The following is a 19,539-nucleotide window of genomic DNA, read 5'->3' as shown; positions in this document are numbered from 1 at the left end:
GCAGTACATGGCACATACTCAAAAATTGACCATGCACTAGGTTATAAAAACCTCACAATCCAGTGCAGAAAGGCAGAAGTAGTCAAAGCATACTTTTCAGATCATGATGCAATAAAAATTATGTGTAACAAGGAACCATGGAAAAATAAGCTAAAAATTAATTGGAAACTAAATAATCTAATTCTAAAGAATGAGTGGGCCAAAGAACAAATCAGAGAAATAATTAATAACTTCATTCAAGAGAATGACAATAATGAGACAACATACCAAAACTTATAGGATGCAGCAAAAGCAGTTTTTAGGGGAAGTTTTATATCTCTAAATGCTTACAAGAATAAAATAGGGAAAAAGGAGATCAATGATTTGGGCATACAACTGAGAAAGCTAGAAAAAGAACAAATTAAAAGTCCCCAATTAAATACCAAATTAGAAATACTGAAAATCAAAGGAGAGATTAATAAAATTGAAACCAAGAAAACTATTGAATTAATAAATAAAACCAAGAGCTGGTTTTATGAAAAAAAACAAATAAAATTGATAAACCTTTGGTCAATTTGATTAAAAAAAAGAAAGAAGAAAATCAAATTACCAGTATTAAAAATGAAAAGGGTAAGTTCACCTCTAATGAAGAAGAAATCAAAACTATAATTAGGAATTATTTTGCCCAATTGTATGCCCATAAATTTGACAACCTTAGAGATATGGATGAATATCTACAAAAACATAAATTGCCCAGGTTAACAGAAAAGGAAGTAAAATTTCTAAATAACCCCATCTCAGAAAAAGAAATTGAGCAAGCCATCAATGAACTCCCTAGGAAAAAATCTCCAGGGCCAGATGGTTTTACATGTGAATTCTATCAAATATTTAAAGAACAATTAATTCCTATACTTTGTAGACTATTTAGGAAAATAGGTGAAGAAGGAGTCCTACCAAATTCTTTTTATGACATAAATATGGTACTAATACCCAAACCAGGTAGAGTCAAAACAGAGAAAGAAAATTATAGACCAATTTCCCTAATGAATATTGATGCAAAAATTTTAAATAAAATATTAGCAAAAAGATTGCAGCAACTTATCATGAGAATAATATACTATGACTAGGTAGGATTTATTCCAGGAATGCAAGACCGGTTCAATATTAGGAAAATGATTAGCATAATTGACCATATCAACAACAAAACTAGCAGAAACAATATGATCATCTCAATAGATGCAGAAAAAGCCTTTGACAAAATACAACATCCATTCCTATTAAAAACACTAGAAAACACAGGAATAAATGGAACCTTCCTTAAAATTATAAATAGCATCTACCTAAAACCATCAACAAGCATTATTTGTAATGGGGATAAGCTAGATGCATTCCCAATAAGATCGGGGTGAAACAAGGATGTCCATTATCACCCCTACTATTCAATTTGGTACTAGAAACGTTAGCTGTAGCAATAAGAGAAGAAAAAGAAGTTGAAGGAATTAGAATAGGCAAAGAAGAAGCTAAATTATCACTTTTTGCAGATGATATGATGATTTACTTAGAGAATCCTAGAGAATCAAGTAAAAAACTACTTGAAATAATAAACAACTTTAGCAAAGTTGCAGGATATAAAATAAACCCGCATAAATATTCGGCATTCCTATATATTAGTTACAAAGCCCAACAGCAAGAGACAGAAAGAGAAATTTGATTTAAAATTACTGTAGACATTATAAAATATTTGGGAATCTATCTACCAAGACAAATCCAGGGCCTATATGAACACAATTACAAAACACTTCTCACACAAGTAAAGTCAGATCAAATTAAATGGAATAACATCAGCTGCTCATGGCTAGGTGGAGATAATGTAATAGAAATGACAATTCTACCTAACTTTACTTATTCAATGCCATACCAATTGAACTACCAAAAATTATTTTACAGAGCTGGATAAAATAATAACAAAATTCATCTGGAAGAATAAGAGGTCTAGAATATCTAGGGTATTAATGAAAAGAAATGCTAGAGAAGGTGGCCTAGCCATACCAGATATTACACTGTACTATAGAGCAGCAGTCATCAAAACTACCTGGCACTGGCTAAGAAACAGAGTTGTGGATCAGTGGAATAGGATAGGTACACAAGGTGGAGAAGTCAATGACTATAGCAATCTACTCTTTGATAAACCCAAAGAGGCCATCTTCTGGGCTAAGAACTCACCATTTCACAAAAACTGCTGGGAAAATTGGAAAATGGTAGGGCAGAAACTGGGCATAGACCAATATCTTACATCCTATACCAAAATAAAGTCAAAATGGGTTCATGATTTAGGAATAAAGGCTGACACTATAAGCAATTTGGGAGAGTAAGGAATAGTTTACTGATCAGATTTATGGAAAAGAAAAGAATTCATGACCCAACAAGAGATAGAGAGCATTACAAAATGCAAAATGGATAATTTTGATTATGTTAAATTGAAATGTTTTTGTACAAAAGCCAAAGCAACAAAGATTAGGAGGGAACCAGAAAATTGGGAGAAAATTTTTACAACTAGTGTCACTGATAAAGGCCTGATTTCTAAAATATACAGGGAACTGAGACAAATTTATAGGAATACAAGTCATTCTCCAATTGAGAAATGGTCAAAGGATATGAACAGGCAGTTTTCAGAGGAAGAAATTAAAGCTATCTATAGGCATATGAAAAAATGCTCAAAGTCACTACTGATTAGAGAATTGTAAATCAAAACAACTCTTAGATACCACATCTCTCCTGTCAGATTGTCTAAAATAACAAAACGGGAAAATGATAAATGCTGGAGAGGATGTGGGAAAATTAGAACATTGTTACATTGCTAGTAGAGTTGTGAACTGATCCAGCCATTTTGGAGAGCAATTTGGAACTATGCCCAAAGGGCTATAAAAATGACCCAGCAATACCACTTCTAGGGTTATATCCCGAAGAGATCACACAAGTGGGAAAGGGACCTGTATGCACAAAAATATTTATAGCTGCTCTTTTTGTGGTGGCAAAGTATTAGAAATCAAAGGGATGCCCATCAATTGGGGAATGGCTGAACAAGTTGTGGTATATGAATGTAAAGGAATACTATTGTGCTATAGGAAATGGGGATGATGCAGACTTCATAACAACCTGGAAAAACCTACATGACGTAATGCTGAGTGAGCAGAGCAGAGCCAGGGGAACATTATGCACAACCACAGATATATGGATTCTGTGAGGACTAACTCTGACAGACGTTGCTCTTCTAAGCAACATAATGTGCAAAGACAACTCCAAAGGACTCACGATGGAGACTGCTATCTACATCCAGAGAAAGAACTATGAAATATGAGTGCAGATTGAGGCACACTTCATGCTCACCCCCCCCCCTTTTTCCTCTCTCTTTTGTTTTTGTTTTTGAGTTGTTGTTGGTTTTTTTTTGGTTCTGTTTCTTCTTTCTCATGATTCATTTCACTGGTCGTAATTCTTCTCCACAACTTGACTAGTGTGTAAATTAATTCAATGTGAAGTTATATGTGGAAGTTATATGGGATTCCATGCTGTCTATGGGAAGGAGAGGGGGAGGGAGGGAAGAAAATCTAGAACTCAAAATTATGTAGAAGCGAGTGTTGTAAACTAAAAATAAAAAAAAATTATAAAAAAAGAAATGCTCGTTGACTTGACTTGTTCAGAAAACTTTGCTAAATTGATGTAGATATTACAAAGCTATCTCATCTCCCCTACTATGAGATTGAAGTGCCAAGTTCCATGCATGCTAAGTCACTCTGAGTGTTGGGGAGAGAAATCTAGTTTTATGTTCTATCAACATGATAAAATAGTTGCTAGTTGCCTCATCACATTGTTGAGGTTAGTCTAGTTCAGGCTGTTAGATCCAGACTAGAGACAATTTGACTCAATGTCTCTTTGTTCTGTGAAGTCCCCACTGATTTCAGAGCCTCTCTAGTCTTAAAAGTCTCAAAAGAGTGAGTTGGGCTCACCTTTTGATGAGTGGGATGACATGCAGAGGTCATGTAGAGGAGATCAAACACCAACTCCTCAAATTTTAATTTTCATTGAGGAAGACATGATCAAAATTAGGAAAAACGAAGGAGTTTCTGCTTCCTGATAAAAGTTCTGTTGACCTTGAATCATTAGTGAAAATTATTTCTCATTTAAACAACAGACTATTAAAGAACCAAATGAACAAAATGCCATATTCTCCTTCACACACTAAAATAATATTAAACAATCATATAAATCAAGGATTATATACTTAGAACTAGAGCCTATATAGTCCAACCCTCTCATTTTAAGTAATGTCTAAGGTGGCTAAGAGGCTTACCCATTTTCACTAAATCATTGGAGGTAGAATTGAATCCAAGTACTCTGGCTCTTCCTATTATAGTCTTAATATTCACAAAAATTCTAAGGTAGGTTCTTTTATTATCCTAATTTTATAGAAGAAGAAACAGGCTCATTTGGGTTAAAGGAATTGCATAGGCTCACTCAGCTAATAAATATCTAGGATGAGATTTCATTCTATCCACTGTATCGTGCTGTGTCTCTATGGTATAAATCCAACCCTGAAATAGATCTGGCATTTGCCAGTATAGGTTTCAGACTGAGAAGGCTTCCTCATGGTAGGGGCTATTGCTATGATTCTCATTCTATCTGGGAACCTGTAGGACCCTTCTTGGCTCAGCCAAAGTGTCATCTCCTACAAGAGCCTTTTTTAATTACCTCTGTTGTTAGCGCCCCTCCTCCTGAAATTACTTTGCAGTAAAAAAAATGTTTCTCTGCAAATATGTTATTTTCTCACCATAGAATGTAAGCTCTTTGAGGTTAGGAAATGTTTTAGTTTTGACTTTGTATCTCCAGCGTGTAAGCTAGTATCCAGTCCCTCATCAGTCCTTAATAAATGCATGTTGAATACATTGAGCTAGAACTCAGTATTCTCTTTTTTGTTGTTGTTGTTTTTGTGTGTGTGTGTTGTGAGGGGGAGAGCACATGATCTATCTTTTTTGCTTTGCTTCTCTTCAGTGCTTCTCCATCCCACTGAGACAGGAGCACAGAGGACTTTGTCAATAAACACACTTCCAAGAAGAGGGAGAAGCATAACTGTTATAAAGTTACTATTGGAGACTCTGATTAACTAATTCTTTTTTCTTCATTGTCCTAGACCCTCCAAACCTTCTGTTTCTCAAATGACCAAACTTTCAAGCTCTCATTCACACTTTAAAATAAAATTAACCATATGAATCAAGGCAAGTCCTTACCTGACCTGAGGAGTTGGATTGCCCATGACTCGGCATTCTAAATAAACTCTGCTCCCTTCAGCTACTTCTTGACTTCTCAATTTCTGAGTGAATCGAGGGGCAGCTGGGAGGTTCATGGGATCACAAAGTGGTTCATGTAAGATGCCATTGCCAGACTGAGCCTGGCTCTTCTGGCAGTAGTCATTGATGTGTTTAGCTTTAGGTAATTTGACTTCTGTCTCCATTTCTGGGTAGTCTTCAGTTGGGCTCTGACTGGCCAAAGTACTTAAGATTGATGGCTGATTCTTTGGAGACAGGTACCCACTATCTGGTGATGAGGACTCTCCATTTAGATTTAGATTTCTTGGCTTTGCTGCCTCTCTAAATATGGAAGAAAGCTCTTCAATCAGATTGGCTGCCTTGTCACGGAGTTGGCTCTGGGACCCGAGGGACCCCTGATATACCAATTTGGACCTAGCACTTGAGTTTAGTGCCTTTGGACCACGTCTCTCAGCACTCCGAAGGCTCCGAATGTAGCTGGGACTGGCAGTCAGCAAGGGTGAGCCAGTGGGTTTTCTCTTGGATGTAGGTGAAGAAATACTCCTGTTTTGTAGGACTGGGGATTCTTGTTCTGGTAAAGTCAGACTTTGAGTTGGTCTGTTTCCCTGAGGCATTGCTGAAATCATCTGCTCATCCAGTTTGGTCTCCTTTTGAGAAGTTTTTTCACGGAGGCTTGATGGAGAGGTTTTAAAAATTTGAGTGATTTCCTTTTCTGAATCAAAATCTTCCAATTCAGAGTTGGCTATGGCTTCACGAGCCAGGTCAAGACTCTTGTTTATCTCTTCCTGGCTGAGAAAGGCAGATAGTTCAGGGAAGAACTCAGCATTCGTGGTGTCTTCCAGAACATCTGATAGGGAATCATAAAAAGATTCATGGGAAGATGTCTCTGACATTTTCAGAATAGCTCTAGTGTACTCTGTTGTCTACAATGTAAGACCCTTTTGTGGGGAGAAATGGGAAGCTCTGAGATACTGGCAATTTGCAGCTTCGTTCTTGCAGGCTGGAAGATAACATAATCTTTGTTTAAAAAAATGTTACAGTAAAATAAGTACTTTCTTCATTTTATCATGGAATGATTGCTCTTCAACTACAGCCCACTGGGCACTAAGTTGGGAAATACATCAGATTGAAATAAGATATGTTCAATGCTCACCACTTTTTAAAAATAATGTTCTTTTTCTCAATTACATGTAAAACCAATTTTGACATTCATTTTTAAAATAATTTTTGAGCTCCAAATTCCCTCCCTACCTTCTGTCTTCCTAAAGGAGGCAAGCACTCTGATGTAGGTTGTATATGTGCAGTCTTAATGCTAACCACTTATCACTTTCTTAAATTTAGGACGTGTGTGGCTGATGGCAACCCAAGAGTCAAACCTAGCTGGTTCTGAAGAAATTGGGAAAAAGATTTCTATAAAGGGAATAGTTAAGTGTAGTAGAATATTTAATGTTTCATTTTCTTTGCTCATTAACTGGAATAAGTACCACTCCTTAAAATACTACCTGGCTTCTAAATAAAGAGTACCCTGTCTAATGTTAGGTGGCCAGACTCCTGTTGATTGATTTAGTGGTGCTACATTCCTCATCTGAGCCCAAACGATAAACTGTACTACAGTCATGCCAGTTGTCACATTCTTTAGAGGTCCCATATAATAGTTTTTTTGCTCTTTTGCTCTACATTTTGAACATTACCAAGCAGAGCTTCCATTTGATAATAATTACCACTATTAAAAAAGTGGAATGGATGTCTCGGGAGGCAATAAGTGCTTTCTTACTAGAAATCAGATGCTCATTTGTCAGGAATGTTGGAGAGTGAATCCTTGTTCAGGTCTAGGTTAGACTACATGGCCTTTCAGGTCCCTTCCAACTTTGAGGTCCTATGATTGAGAGAATGCCCCTATATATTCTACTCGTCTGTGGCTGCTTGAGATATGTGTTATTTTAAACTCACAAATGATTGAATAGCAATTTGTAGATGAATGACAATCTAGAGTGTTCTCTACAAGTTCTCTGACTCATGGTGGCCTTTACTACCATAAACAGGTATACACAAGGCTTGAAGACTCAGAATGAAGGAAACCTAAGTGATATGCGCTCTTTGAGCTGCAGAGACAAGCAAATGCTATTTCTATAAAATCTGTTTATTTATCCATCATTAGAGACACAGATACATTCAAGAAGCAAAATACACATCTTTATCAATCACATGCTGTGTTCAGAACACTGTGTTAGGCTCTGGTAGAGACAAAAAATTGATATAATGAATTAGCAAACATTATTAAGCATCTACAATGTATGAGGCATTATGGTTGGTGCTGGAGGTACAAAGATAAAAATGAAATAGAACATTTTCTCAAGGAGCTTGCATTCTATTGGGGAAGAAACCAAATGAGTAGATAAGTGTATGCAATATTTACAAAACCAATACAAGATCATGGGGGAGCAGGGTTACAAGTAGCTAAGAGAATAAGAAAGGTATCATAAAAAGGTGGCATGAGTTGCGTTTTTAAGGAAACTGCAGATTAAAAAATGTAGTGGTAAAGAAGGAATGAATCCCAGGCATGGCCTACAACCAGGGTAAAGTCAGAGAGCTCAAGGAATAAAGTGTAATGTGTTAGAAACAGCAAGAAAGCTGCTGGCTTGGGGATGAGTGATAGGGAGATGAATGCAATAAGGTTGGGTAGGTAGCTTGTAGACAGGTTGTGAAGGCTTAAAAATGCCATACAGAGGAGTTTTTATTTGATTCTAGAAAGAATAGGGAGTTCTGGAGTTTGGGGCTTTTTTTTGGAGAGTTTACATGACCATACCTGTACTCTAGAAAAATCACTTTAAGATTAATGGAGGATGGGCTACAGAGGGGAAGATACTTGAGTCATGGAGACAAATTAGGAGGGCTCTTAAAAATAATCTTGAAGACAAGGGATAAAGGCCCTAATAATGGTGGTGGTTGCTTGAATAGAGAGAATGGGATGGATTTGGGAACTGATAGGATATATGAAATGGGTAAGAGTGATGAATCTAAGATAGCACTGAGAATATGAACTTGTGAATAAGAAAGGTAGCCTCAACAGAATTAGGGAGGTTCAGAAGAGGGATAGAGTATTGAGGAACGATAGTGAGTTCTGTTTTGGACATATTGAGATTGACGTACCTATTGACATGGCCTTACCTATGCTAATAAAGTACATCAAGTCAACAAATATTTAATAAGTGCTTACCGTGTGCCAAGCACTGTTGATGATGTGGGATTAGAGCTCAGAAGAGACTAGGGTTAGATATATAGACCTGAGAGGCATCTGAATAGAAACAATAATTAAAACTATAGGATTAGGTGGTTAGGTGGTAGAATGCTGGGCCTGGATTCAGGAAGACCTGAATTCAAGTCTGACCTCAGATACCTCCTAACTGTGTGAATGTGGGCAAGTCACTTAACCTTTGTTTGCCTGTTTCCTTGGCTATAATTTGGGAATGATAATAATAGCACCTACTTCCTAGGGTTATTAAGATCAAATGAGATAATAGTTATAAAATGTTTAGCACAATGCCAGGCACATAGTAAGAACTATATAAATGTTAGTTATTGTGACATTTAAAAAATTTGAGACATACTTCTGGGTAACTAATCATTTTTATTAATAATGCTAGCATTTTATTAATAAAAGGAATGTTCATTTGGCTGTCTCTCTCTTGGACGAAAGGTGACTAGTGGGCTCACAGTTTATATACCCTTGGAAGAGCCAGTGTTCCTGATGGTGGCAATCAGCTTTGATTCATTAACAATTAATGAGAAAAAATGAATATTACAATGAAAGGTGGACCTCTTCAAATGAGGGAGGTATCATTTACTTCCAAACCACACCCAGTCTGGGGAAGTCTAGACAAAGAATCTACATCCTCTACCCAAGCCTGAGCAGAAAACAATGGTCTGGGAGTTTCACCTTAGATTACATTCCTTTGTAAGGTTGGGTGAGATAGCAGTGCTTTAATTGAGGAAAATGTTAATGTTATCATCAGTCTTTTCCTTCAGAGGAGGAGCTTCAAAATGAGGATTTAGAAAAAGGGGAAACTCTGGATCTCCCCAAATCATTGATGATTAATGATCATTTCTCTCATTATTATTGTTGTTATTGTTTATTGGGACTGATGAGGTTGACAAGAGAGAAAAGAACCTAGGTCAGAGCATTGGGGTACACCTATTGTTAGGGGACCAGATATGGATGATAATCCAGAAAAGGAGATAAAATATAGCCTCTCCCTTTAAGCAATATAGTAAAGGGATCAGAAGCTAATGAATATACTTATGATACAGAATATGACAGGATAAATACCTCTGAGGGTTATGTGAAGTTTGAGGAGGTAGCATTGGATTGAGGCTATAAAGGATAGGTGGAATTACAGGCATAGGGTACAATCTAAGCCAAGGCACAGAAGTTTGGATTTTTGGGGAGCATAAAGTTGTCCAGCTTGGCTGGAACTGGGAGCAGATAATATGCAGTATTATGGAGTAGTTTTATCTGGGAAAATAGAGCTGTGCCAAATTGTGGAAGCCCTTGAATGCCAGGCAGATAAGTCTGAAGTTTACTCAGGAGGCACTAGGTTGTTACTGAAGATTTTTTGAGCAGAGGAGCGATATGACCAGAATTGTTATTATAAAAAAAAAAGATTATTCTGGAGGTAAAATGAAGGACGGATTAGGGTAAAGTAGGGTTGAAGACCTTAAAGAAGACTATTGCAATAGTCCAGGTAGGTAGACTATATTAAAGGTATCATGATATAGTGTTTAGAGCTTTGAATTAAGAGTCAGAAAGTTCAAATTATGCTTTATTAACTACATAGTCTTGGGCAATTCCTTTAACCTGTAGTACCAATCTTGCAGGTAGGATAAAATAAAATTTACAAAGTAAAATAAAAAAGGATAAAATAAAATAGTTTAAAAAGTATTATATAGGTGATGGACTCAAGATAGAGGATGAGACATACATTTTTGAATACGGCCAGTGCAGGAATTGTTTTGCTTGACAGTGCATATTTGTTAGAAAGGTTTTATTTTTCTACTTTTTTTCCATTACGGGAATGGGAATAGGAGGGAAAAATGCTTGATAATTGAAAAAATAAAATTTAAAAACTGTTTCACCTCTCCCCACCAATAAAACAAAATAACTTGCAAAAAAAGTATTATATAAATGTGAGCTATTACTAGGATGGTACTAGTTTGGATAAAAAGAAAGGTATGGCCAAAGAGGCTATTTCAGAGACATAGTTTGACAGGAACTGGTGACTTATGTGTAAGAAAGATGAGGGAGAGGGAAAGGACAAATATAACCCTAAGGGGAGGAACACGAGCAACATAGGTGAGTGTTTATCTAGGAAAGTAAAGAATGAGAAGGTATCTATCGATTATGAAAATGAAGTTATAGATAAAGGACTATGTGAGGTCTATAGGGGATAGGCTATTTCCAGCTGAGAAAATCAGGGAAAGTTTCAAATAGTAGCAAGCAAACCAACCCACCAAGAGGGGGTCAACTAGTCTTTTGTGATTATATTTACAGGACTGAATTACAGCCCCCAAAATGTTCAGGTGTCAGTTAGTGAAGGGCAAATTAACTGGGGCTGTGAGCTACCCTAGCTAGTGATTCTCTCCACACCTGTTCTTCCCTGAGCTCTATAGAAGTAATTGGAAAGATTGTATGGCTAGTGTTCAGCCATGCCTGATAGTGGGCTTATGCTGACTATGATATTTGAGCCATTCTATGAGCAAAGTTTTAAATACCTAGGACCACAGAGAATAAGACTACCTGTTCTAGGAGCATATCAATGCATTTAAAATTTCCAAAGGAGGTCTTGGTGGAAGCAGCTGCCTTGGTGAGCCCAGACCTAAAGGATCTTTTTTCTGGACTTCTTGCTTTGATCTGGACCAACTCAGGCTTTTTGCACTATTTCTCTGACCACTTAAGTGCAGAACATTGTAAGAGGATGTGTTGTCCCAGAACACACACTATTATTACAACAAAAAGTAGGGGAGAGGACTGTGAACAAACAGTATTAGCTCTTATATCTAATGTGCAATTTGGATCATCCAGTTAGGAGATTGAGGCAAAAGAATAGTTGAATGAAGCTCTCCTCTATGTAGGTTTATAGATAGTTTGAGACAACCATGGAATCTAGGTTTATGGGAGATTAGATTAAGAGTATATTTGCTTGTAGTGTTGCTTCATGAATGAAGAGATGGCTGAGGGTCAGGTCAAGCAATGAAAGTAACTTGACAGAGAGGGAGGGGAGTTGGGTGGGTCCCATGCCCAAGAGATGTCCTAGAACACTAAGGCTTCTTTTCCAACTCATCTTCTTCCTATTATTTTAGTGACAGAGCAATCATGTCAAATAAAGGATAGAGAAGATCACAGAAGATTTTGATTTGGGCAATTTTGATTATGTAAATTGAAAAAGGTTTTGGTACACATGAATCCAATGTACTTAAAATTAGAAGGGAAATAGGTAACTGGGAAAAAATATTTGTAGTGTTTCACTGCTAAAGGCCTTATGTGCTAGATGCATAAAGAACTGATTCACATTTATAAGATTAACAGCCATTCTACAACTGATGAATGGGCAAAGGATGAAAAGAGGAAATCCAAACTATCAATAATCATGTGATATTTTGGTCCAAATTACAAATAATTAGGGAAATGGACAATAAAGCAACTTTGAGGTTCTTCCTCATATCTATAGGACTGGCAACGATGTCAAAAGAGGAAATAACAATGTTGGAGGGGATACAGGAAAATAGATACACTACTGTACTGTTAGTGAGGATATGAATTGGTTCCATTATTCTGAAATGCTAAAGTGTGTACAGGTATACGTTTTACCTAGCAATACCACTATTAGGTCTATACTTCAAAAAAAAAATATCAAAAGAAGAGGAAAAGGACTGAAATGTAAAAAAAAAATACAAACACACATACATAATATGTAAATGTATGCATGTATATAATATATAAATGTGTGTGTATGTATAATATATTAATGCATGGGCATACATATAATACATATATACATATATGTGTGTATATTCACACATACACATTTTTTCATTGTAGTCCAAAACTGGGAACCAAGGAGATATCTGACTCTTAATGGACTGACTAAACAAATTATGATATACTAATGCAATAAAATATTATTCCAACATAAGAAATGAAGAAATGGATATTGTTTAGAGGAAAATGAGAAAGCTCTCTGAACTAATGTAGAACTAAGAGAATAATATGTACAATATACACCTTTGTTAAGAAAAAACAAGCTTGAATTCCGTTGCCATAGCCTTCAAGAGCACGCGGTCATCTTTGTCTATGTGGGATCAGAGTGAGACTTTATAAAGGCTCGGGGTCGTCCAGCTTGGTCTAGAACTCGGATGTCCTCGCTACCTCTAGTTCTTTCCCTGCATTGTCATTGTTGAAGTCTCACACCCGCTGCTTTTGCTGATGAAGTCTGAGGAATTCTGCTTTACAATCCTCATCCTGATTGCTGAGATAAAAACATAGATGCATATAATGAAGTTTGAAGAGAGAACTTTCACATTCTGTGAGATCTGATAGCCAAAAAGGCTGATGGGTTGAAATGTACATGATAACGTTGGATAGGGATGCACATGTCAGGTTGTGAGTCATAAGGTTAACTATACAATATAGTCTGGGGAGAGGTATGAATAGGCAACAAGAACTACGGAAAAGATCTGGACGTTAAGTGGACTACATACTCAGTATGATTAAACAATGTGAGCAAAATGAACTAGAGTTGAGGAAACTGTGGCATACAAAGATTAAGCAGCTTGCCCAGCTAGTGGTTTCTAAGACTGTATTTGAATTCAGGTTTTCCTGACTCTGGGACCTCTCAGACTGTTTACTGAGTCGCTTAGCTACCTATAGAAATAAGCTGTATTATGATCAAAGAAGGCAATCGGGATGGTAAGAGGACTGGACAACATGCTGTACAACTGATTCAAGAACCTGAGAAAGAGAATACTTAATGGGCAGGGTGGTGGGCATGAGGCATAATAGGTATCCTCAGCTACTTAAAGGGCTATCACTTGGAAAATGAACTAGATTTGCTCTTCTTGGGGTCAGGGGGTGGAAACTGCGGAGGAGACATTTTGACTTGATGTCAGGAAAACCATCCAAACAATCTGACCTGTTCAAAAGAGGAATGAGCTGCCCCAGGAGAGAGTGAGTTACCAATTTCCTCCCCTGTCTGACTTCCACTACCGTAGTTCTTAAAGGGAAGACAGGACAACCATTTATAGTGTTGGAAGGGATGGATTCTTGGTCAGGCAAGGGTTGAACGACATAGTTTCTGAGGTCTCTTCTAGCTCTAAGATTCTATGGTTCCATGATTATGTTTGTGGACACACATTACTGAACCCTGAATAAATGAATTAATAATAAACTGAATAATAATAAAATGAATAGATGCCTATCAGAAGCCTATCACATCAGTTCTAGATACCCTAGACTACCTGCTGGATAGGCAGAAGTCTTCAGTTTTGAACCTTAAATACCAGGAATAATGGATCAACATCTCTAGGAAGCCAATGCATATTTAGATAGATTGAGGACTCTGTGAGTTAATGGAAAGGAAAGCTGTGATTCTTAAGAAAGCAGTCCCTCATGAGTGATCAAAAATCATAATGCTGATTCTCTGCAATCTGAGATAGTCTACAACATGGCCTAGGCCTGGCACAGATGTACAGGGCAAAGGAAAAAGTCCTGGAAAACTTCTGACAAGAAGAAGCAATTAAATGGTGCTTCAGTCTTGAGTAACTGTCAGGGATATTTTGATAGGGAATGTATAGAAAGCTAATTGCTTTTATTTGGGGATAGGGATAAGGACTAGACCTATCATGTCATTAGTGCAGGGAACTTCTGAATGAGAAAACTTCCAATGTAGACTGTAACTGATGAGGGCACGGACTCCGGGAACCCCCTTGAATCTGGAATACAGTCTCTGGGAGCCCCTTGAACTGTCCTTGAATCTTCGAACTAAATCTGGCCTTCCCCAGAGACTATAGCCTCACATTATCATTAGGCCTAAACCTTGCCCTCTATTGTTTAACTATAGATATGCATGCCTTCAGTTACTTCCCAACCTTGATATTCCTTCAGGAACTTCCTGCCCTTGATCCCATTCTCTTGGTTCCTGGACTCTGACCCCACCTTATCCTCCTTAGACTTCCCCTCAAGACCCTCCCTAAACCCCTCCTCTAGTCACCCCAGACCACCCCTCAATCCCTCCTACAATCTTTGTGTATATAATCTCCATCTTGCCTCCATGAAGGTGCTCAGATTCAATCTAGCTCAGTAGGTTGAATCTGGCCCGCTTGTGAAAACAGGCATCACAAAAGGTGGGGGGAGGATTTCTTAAGACAGCCCATTATGGTGGTGAATCAGTCGAATTCTTTCGGCAGGACCCGGCGTGTCAGTATTTTGGGGTCACAAGGACCCCTATGGTTCTTTACCAATAACCTCTTCATTTTTGGTTCCCTAACCGGGAATACTGCTCATCTCAAGTTTTTCTCCAGCCAACACTGGAAGGTAAGCCTCTCCCTATCCCAACCCCTACTCGCTCTCCAAGCATTTTGGAAGTGCTTTTCGGGCCTGACTTCCCAGGTCCCCAGTAGGTCAGATAGCTGCTCACTGTCTCGGACTCACCCTGATGCTCTCAGGTTCTCAGTCCAGTGGTTTATGTTCAAGGCCATGGACCTGGGCACACCTTCTGAAGCATAGAGGACAAGGACGGATGCCCTATCCGGAAGCGTGCCCCCAATTTTCCCAATTCTCTCAGCGCTAGGGGATGGGAAAATCTCAGGTACCTTTTTGTGTTTGTTTTTTTTCCTGTCTTGCTTTGTTCCTTTTTGAGGCTTACTCCCAGATCCTCCTTGCAGAAGAAGGGTCTTCCAGCCTCGTCCCGGGCTCACAATGGGTCAATTCTCCTCAATCCCCAAAAATTCACCCTTGGGCTGTCTTTTACAAAATTGGAAAAAATTTAAGTTCTCTAAAGAACTTAAAAAGAAAAAGCTGGTATACCTTTGCAATACTGCTTGGCCACAATATCGCCTAGAAGGCCATGAAGATTGGCCTGTTTTGGGGACTTTACAACATAATACTCTTTTACAGTTAAAATTACATTGTCAGCGAGAAAGAAAATGGACAGAAATTCCTTACATAATGACCTTCGTGGAGCTCTCTCGGAACCCCGTTCTCAGAAAAGATTGTAAGATGCTCATAGCTAGAGCCCCCCCACAAAGTGGCAACGGGAGTCAACAGGACATTTTGGGTAACCCCCTCCTTATGGCCCCTAGGGCTTCAGCCCCAGCCCCTCCTTCTGCTCCCCAACCTCCTCAGAGCACCCTTGTTTCCTCTGCTCCCCCTTCCATGGCCATCCCCTCTTTCTCTTGGTTTCCTGTAGTGCAGCCCTCCTCTTTTCCTGCCTCCTTCACAGTCCAAGTCTCCTGCCCTGCATCTCATGGCCCCACCCCCCTTGGTGACCCCTGCTCAGGTCACAGCCAAGGGTATTGTTGAGGTGCCTCCTTCTGTGGCCCCTTCCCCTGAAGGGACCCCTACTCAGGTTCTGGCCTCATGGCCTGCCTCTATTTCAGGCCCTGCAGTGTCTACCACTATGGGCCCTATCCCCAAGGCAACCCCTACTCAGGTTCCAGCCTCGGGCCCTGCCCCCAAGGCAGTACCTCCTCCCCTGGCCCCTCTCTCTGAGGTGGCTCCCACTCAGGTCTCTTTGGTATCTCCCTCTCTGACCCCTACCCTTCCTCAGGTACCAGCTGATCTCCCTTGCCAGGCAGATGCCCTGGCCTTGCAGTCTAATCTAGGTCAGCTGGAAGCTCCCAGCCCCTCCCTCACCAGAAGAGGGACTTCCTATATCCCTCCCCAAGCTCCAGGTCCCACAGCACCTTCAAGGCTTATTCCCCTGAGGGAAATGCCTGCCTCCCCTACTGGGATAAGGAGAGTGCATGTTCCATTCTCCATTTCAGATCTCCTTCAAATTAAAGAAAAACTGGGGAGATACTCAGAAGATCCCACTAAGTTTACTGAGGGTTTTAGGGATCTGTCCCTACAATTTGAACTTTCTTGGTGTGATTTGCATATCCTTTTCTCTACCTGTTGCACCACTGAGGAGAAGAGGAGAATCTGAGAACAAGCCCAAAACTTTGTGGATAGTTTGGCTAGCAATAACCCCATAAAATATCCCCCAGGTACAGCTGCTGTTCCCACCAGTGACCCAGGATGGAATTATCAAAGGAGTGAGGATAGAGAAAAGAGAGACCATATGATAATTTGCCTGTTAGAAGGCCTAAGAACTGCATTTCAAAAGCAAATAAATTTTCAAAAATTTAGGGAAGTTACTCAGGGAGAAAAGGAAAACCCTGCTCTTTTCCAGGCCCGGCTAGTAGAAGCTATTAAGAAGTATGCAAATTTGGATCCTGATTCTATTGAAGGGGTGGCAATACTTAACATGTATTTCATTAATCAGTCTGCCCCAGATATTAAGAGGAAACTGCAGAAATTGGCAATGGGACCCCAAACACCTCTGGCCCAATTACTGCGCTTGGCCTTTGGAGTGTATGACAATAGAGACCTGGTTGCAGCAGAGGAAAAAGAATGCAGGGAAAGAGCTAGAGACAGAGAATATGCTCAATTCTTGGCTGCTGCCATGGCCAGGAGAAGACCCAAGGAGCACCCCTCCAGGGAGCCCCCTTGGAAGCCCATTGGCTTGGGCAGTGGCGAAACCTGCTTTGCCCCCTGGAGGAAGCCCCCAGGATCCAGGCCTCCAGGACCGTGCCCAGCATGTAACCAGGGGGGACATTGGAGGAAGGATTATCCCCGAGGTTGGAAAAGTGGTAGAGCCTCCTCCCAGTACCTTGTCCTCCAGTCTTCTCAAGACTCGGAAGGAGAGGAAAGCCTGGGGCTTGGCTGTGCTCTCACTTTCTCCACCTCTCTCATGGAGCCCTGGGCAAAATCAAGGCAGAAGGTAAGGTTACCCACTTCATCACAGCTATGTTCTCTTGTTTTAACTAATTGCTCTGGCCCCACATGCCCCTCGACCCATCAGGTCATGGGCATCAAGGATCTGTTGTCTGAACAGTCCTTCTCTGGCCCTGCCCCCTTGTTGGGAAGGGACCTGATGGTGAAATTGGGAAGCCAATTTTCTCTAGTTAAACCTCATAACTCCCTTTTCCCTCTTTTTCCCAGACCTCCCCATGTTCCCTCAGAGGTGTGGGAGAGGGTTGAGCCAATTGTTTGGGATCAGGGAATTCCTGGGCAAGCTACTTCTGCCACCCCAGCCATAGTTCCCCTCCATAGCCTTCAATATCCAATTAAGCCCAAGGCTTGGGAGGGACTGCAACCATTAATTGCCACTCAAGGCCCTGACTCACTCCCTCTATATTGGGGCCCCTACCAAGCAAAAGCTTTTAAGACCTTGAAAACTAAGTTAACCACCACTCCAGCATTAGCTTTACCTAATCTAGAAAAACCTTTCATTCAGTATGTTGATGAAAGGAGAGGACAGGCCAAGCCACTTGCCTGTTTTCCAAAACAATTAGATTCTCTGACTGCTACAGCCATTCAAATTGAGGAAGCTTCTAAACCTCTAGCAGACCAGCCCCTAGAAGCTGTGACTTGCCAGAGCACCCAAGAAGCAGAGGGCCACCGGTGCCTGGCTAACCACAGGCTCACCAAATATCAAACCTTGCTCTTAGATACCTCCGACCTAATTTGGATGTGCTACACACTCATGAACCCCAAAGCAGTGTGGTACACAGAAAAAGTGGTTAGGGGAGCTAGGTATGAAATAGTCATCTTTCATTCCCTCTGGGGAAATTGTCCTTTATCTATACTCCAATACTGCCTGTTTGGTTGTTTGCTTAACCTCTTTGCCAGGTTTGTGTCCTCCAGGCTCCAAGCCATCAACTTCGAGGTGACCGCTCAGAGCGTGTACCCCTTGAACTGGACCCATCGAGGCAGGGACACTTCTACACCCCTTGCCAGCAGGAAGCAGTTTCTGAAGCTGAGATTTTCATCCCTGGCCCCAAAAGAATTTGGGTCCTATTTGTTTGAGGGGGGAATGATGAGGGCACAGTCTCTGGGAACCCCCTTGAATCTGGAATACAGTCACTGGGAGCCCCCTTGAACTGTCCTTGAATCTTCCAACTAGATCTGGCCTTCCCCAGAGACTATAGCCTCACGTTATCATTAGGCCTAAACCTTGCCCTCTATTGTTAACTATAGATATGCATGCCTTCAGTTACTTCCCAACCTTGATATTATCAGTATCCATGCCTTCAGGAACTTCCTGCCCTTAATTTCATTCTCTTGGTTCCTGGACTGTGACCTCACCTGGTCCTCCTTAGACTTCCCCTCAAGACCTTCCCTAAACCCCTCCTCTAGTCACCCCAGACCACCCCTCAATCCCTCTTACAATCTTTGTGTATATAATCTCCATCTTGCCTCCATGAAGGTGCTCAGATTCAATCTAATTCAGTAGGTTGAATCTGGCCCGCTTGTGGAAACAGGCGTCACAAAGGGGGGGATTTCTTAAGACAGCCCATTGTGGTGAATCCCTAATAAACTTTCTCTTTTCCCTTGGCTGAGAAGGCTTGAGTCAAATTCTTTTGGCAGGACCTGGCATGTCAGTATTTTGGGGTCACGAGCACCCCTAGAAACCATGGTTTCCCTACAATCATCATTTTTACTGAAACCTCTTCAATAGGATCATAGATTTAGAGTTGGTAGGGAACTTGGAGGCCACAAAGTTTAATGCCTTCCTTTTGCAAATCAGGAAAGTGAGGCTAAAAGTACTTAGGAGACTTCTCAGGGTCATACAGCTAGTAAGCATGTAGGGAATGATTTGAATCCAGGTCTTTCTGACTTCTAGTGTCATAGGTTCTCTGTCATTCCATATTAAATTGATAAATAATTGTTAGTTTATTGATTGAGTAAATAGTTTCACCTCCGGATACCACAGAAATAGTAAATACAAATTAACAAAGTTAATATTTCTATAGAGCTTGAAATATTGATACTAAAATATTTTAGTACCAATGATATACCTAAGTATTATAAATCATATAATAATATATCTTGTGAAGTAGGTGCTGTTATTATCTTTGAACTTCAATTCAGCACTTTTGTCACTCCAGCACTTGGCTGTTAGTCATTAAAAATATAATTTCT

The 19,539-nt window shown here is 39.9% G+C and overlaps 1 protein-coding gene across 5 annotated transcripts in view; it reads right to left on the bottom strand.

Moving 5' to 3' along the window:
* The window catches only part of PALLD (palladin, cytoskeletal associated protein), a 593,228-nt gene that overhangs the window by 550,794 nt on the left and 22,895 nt on the right, over positions 1-19,539 (bottom strand). For 4 of the 5 annotated variants that reach the window (XM_036763236.1, XM_036763233.1, XM_036763235.1 and 1 more), the window contains exon 2: positions 5,262-6,300. In XM_036763236.1, the coding sequence (XP_036619131.1) occupies positions 5,262-6,193 (932 nt within the window). In that variant the 5' untranslated portion in view covers positions 6,194-6,300. Of the gene's footprint in view, positions 1-5,261; positions 6,301-12,579; positions 12,603-19,539 lie in introns of those variants that run through there. The other variant, XM_036763234.1, reaches the window with a different exon arrangement.

The sequence above is a fragment of the Trichosurus vulpecula genome, chromosome 6 (assembly GCF_011100635.1).
Source record: "Trichosurus vulpecula isolate mTriVul1 chromosome 6, mTriVul1.pri, whole genome shotgun sequence".
NCBI lineage: Eukaryota > Metazoa > Chordata > Mammalia > Diprotodontia > Phalangeridae > Trichosurus > Trichosurus vulpecula.
Note: the sequence above shows the minus strand (reverse complement) of the source record. Positions and strands in the feature narration are given on the sequence as shown.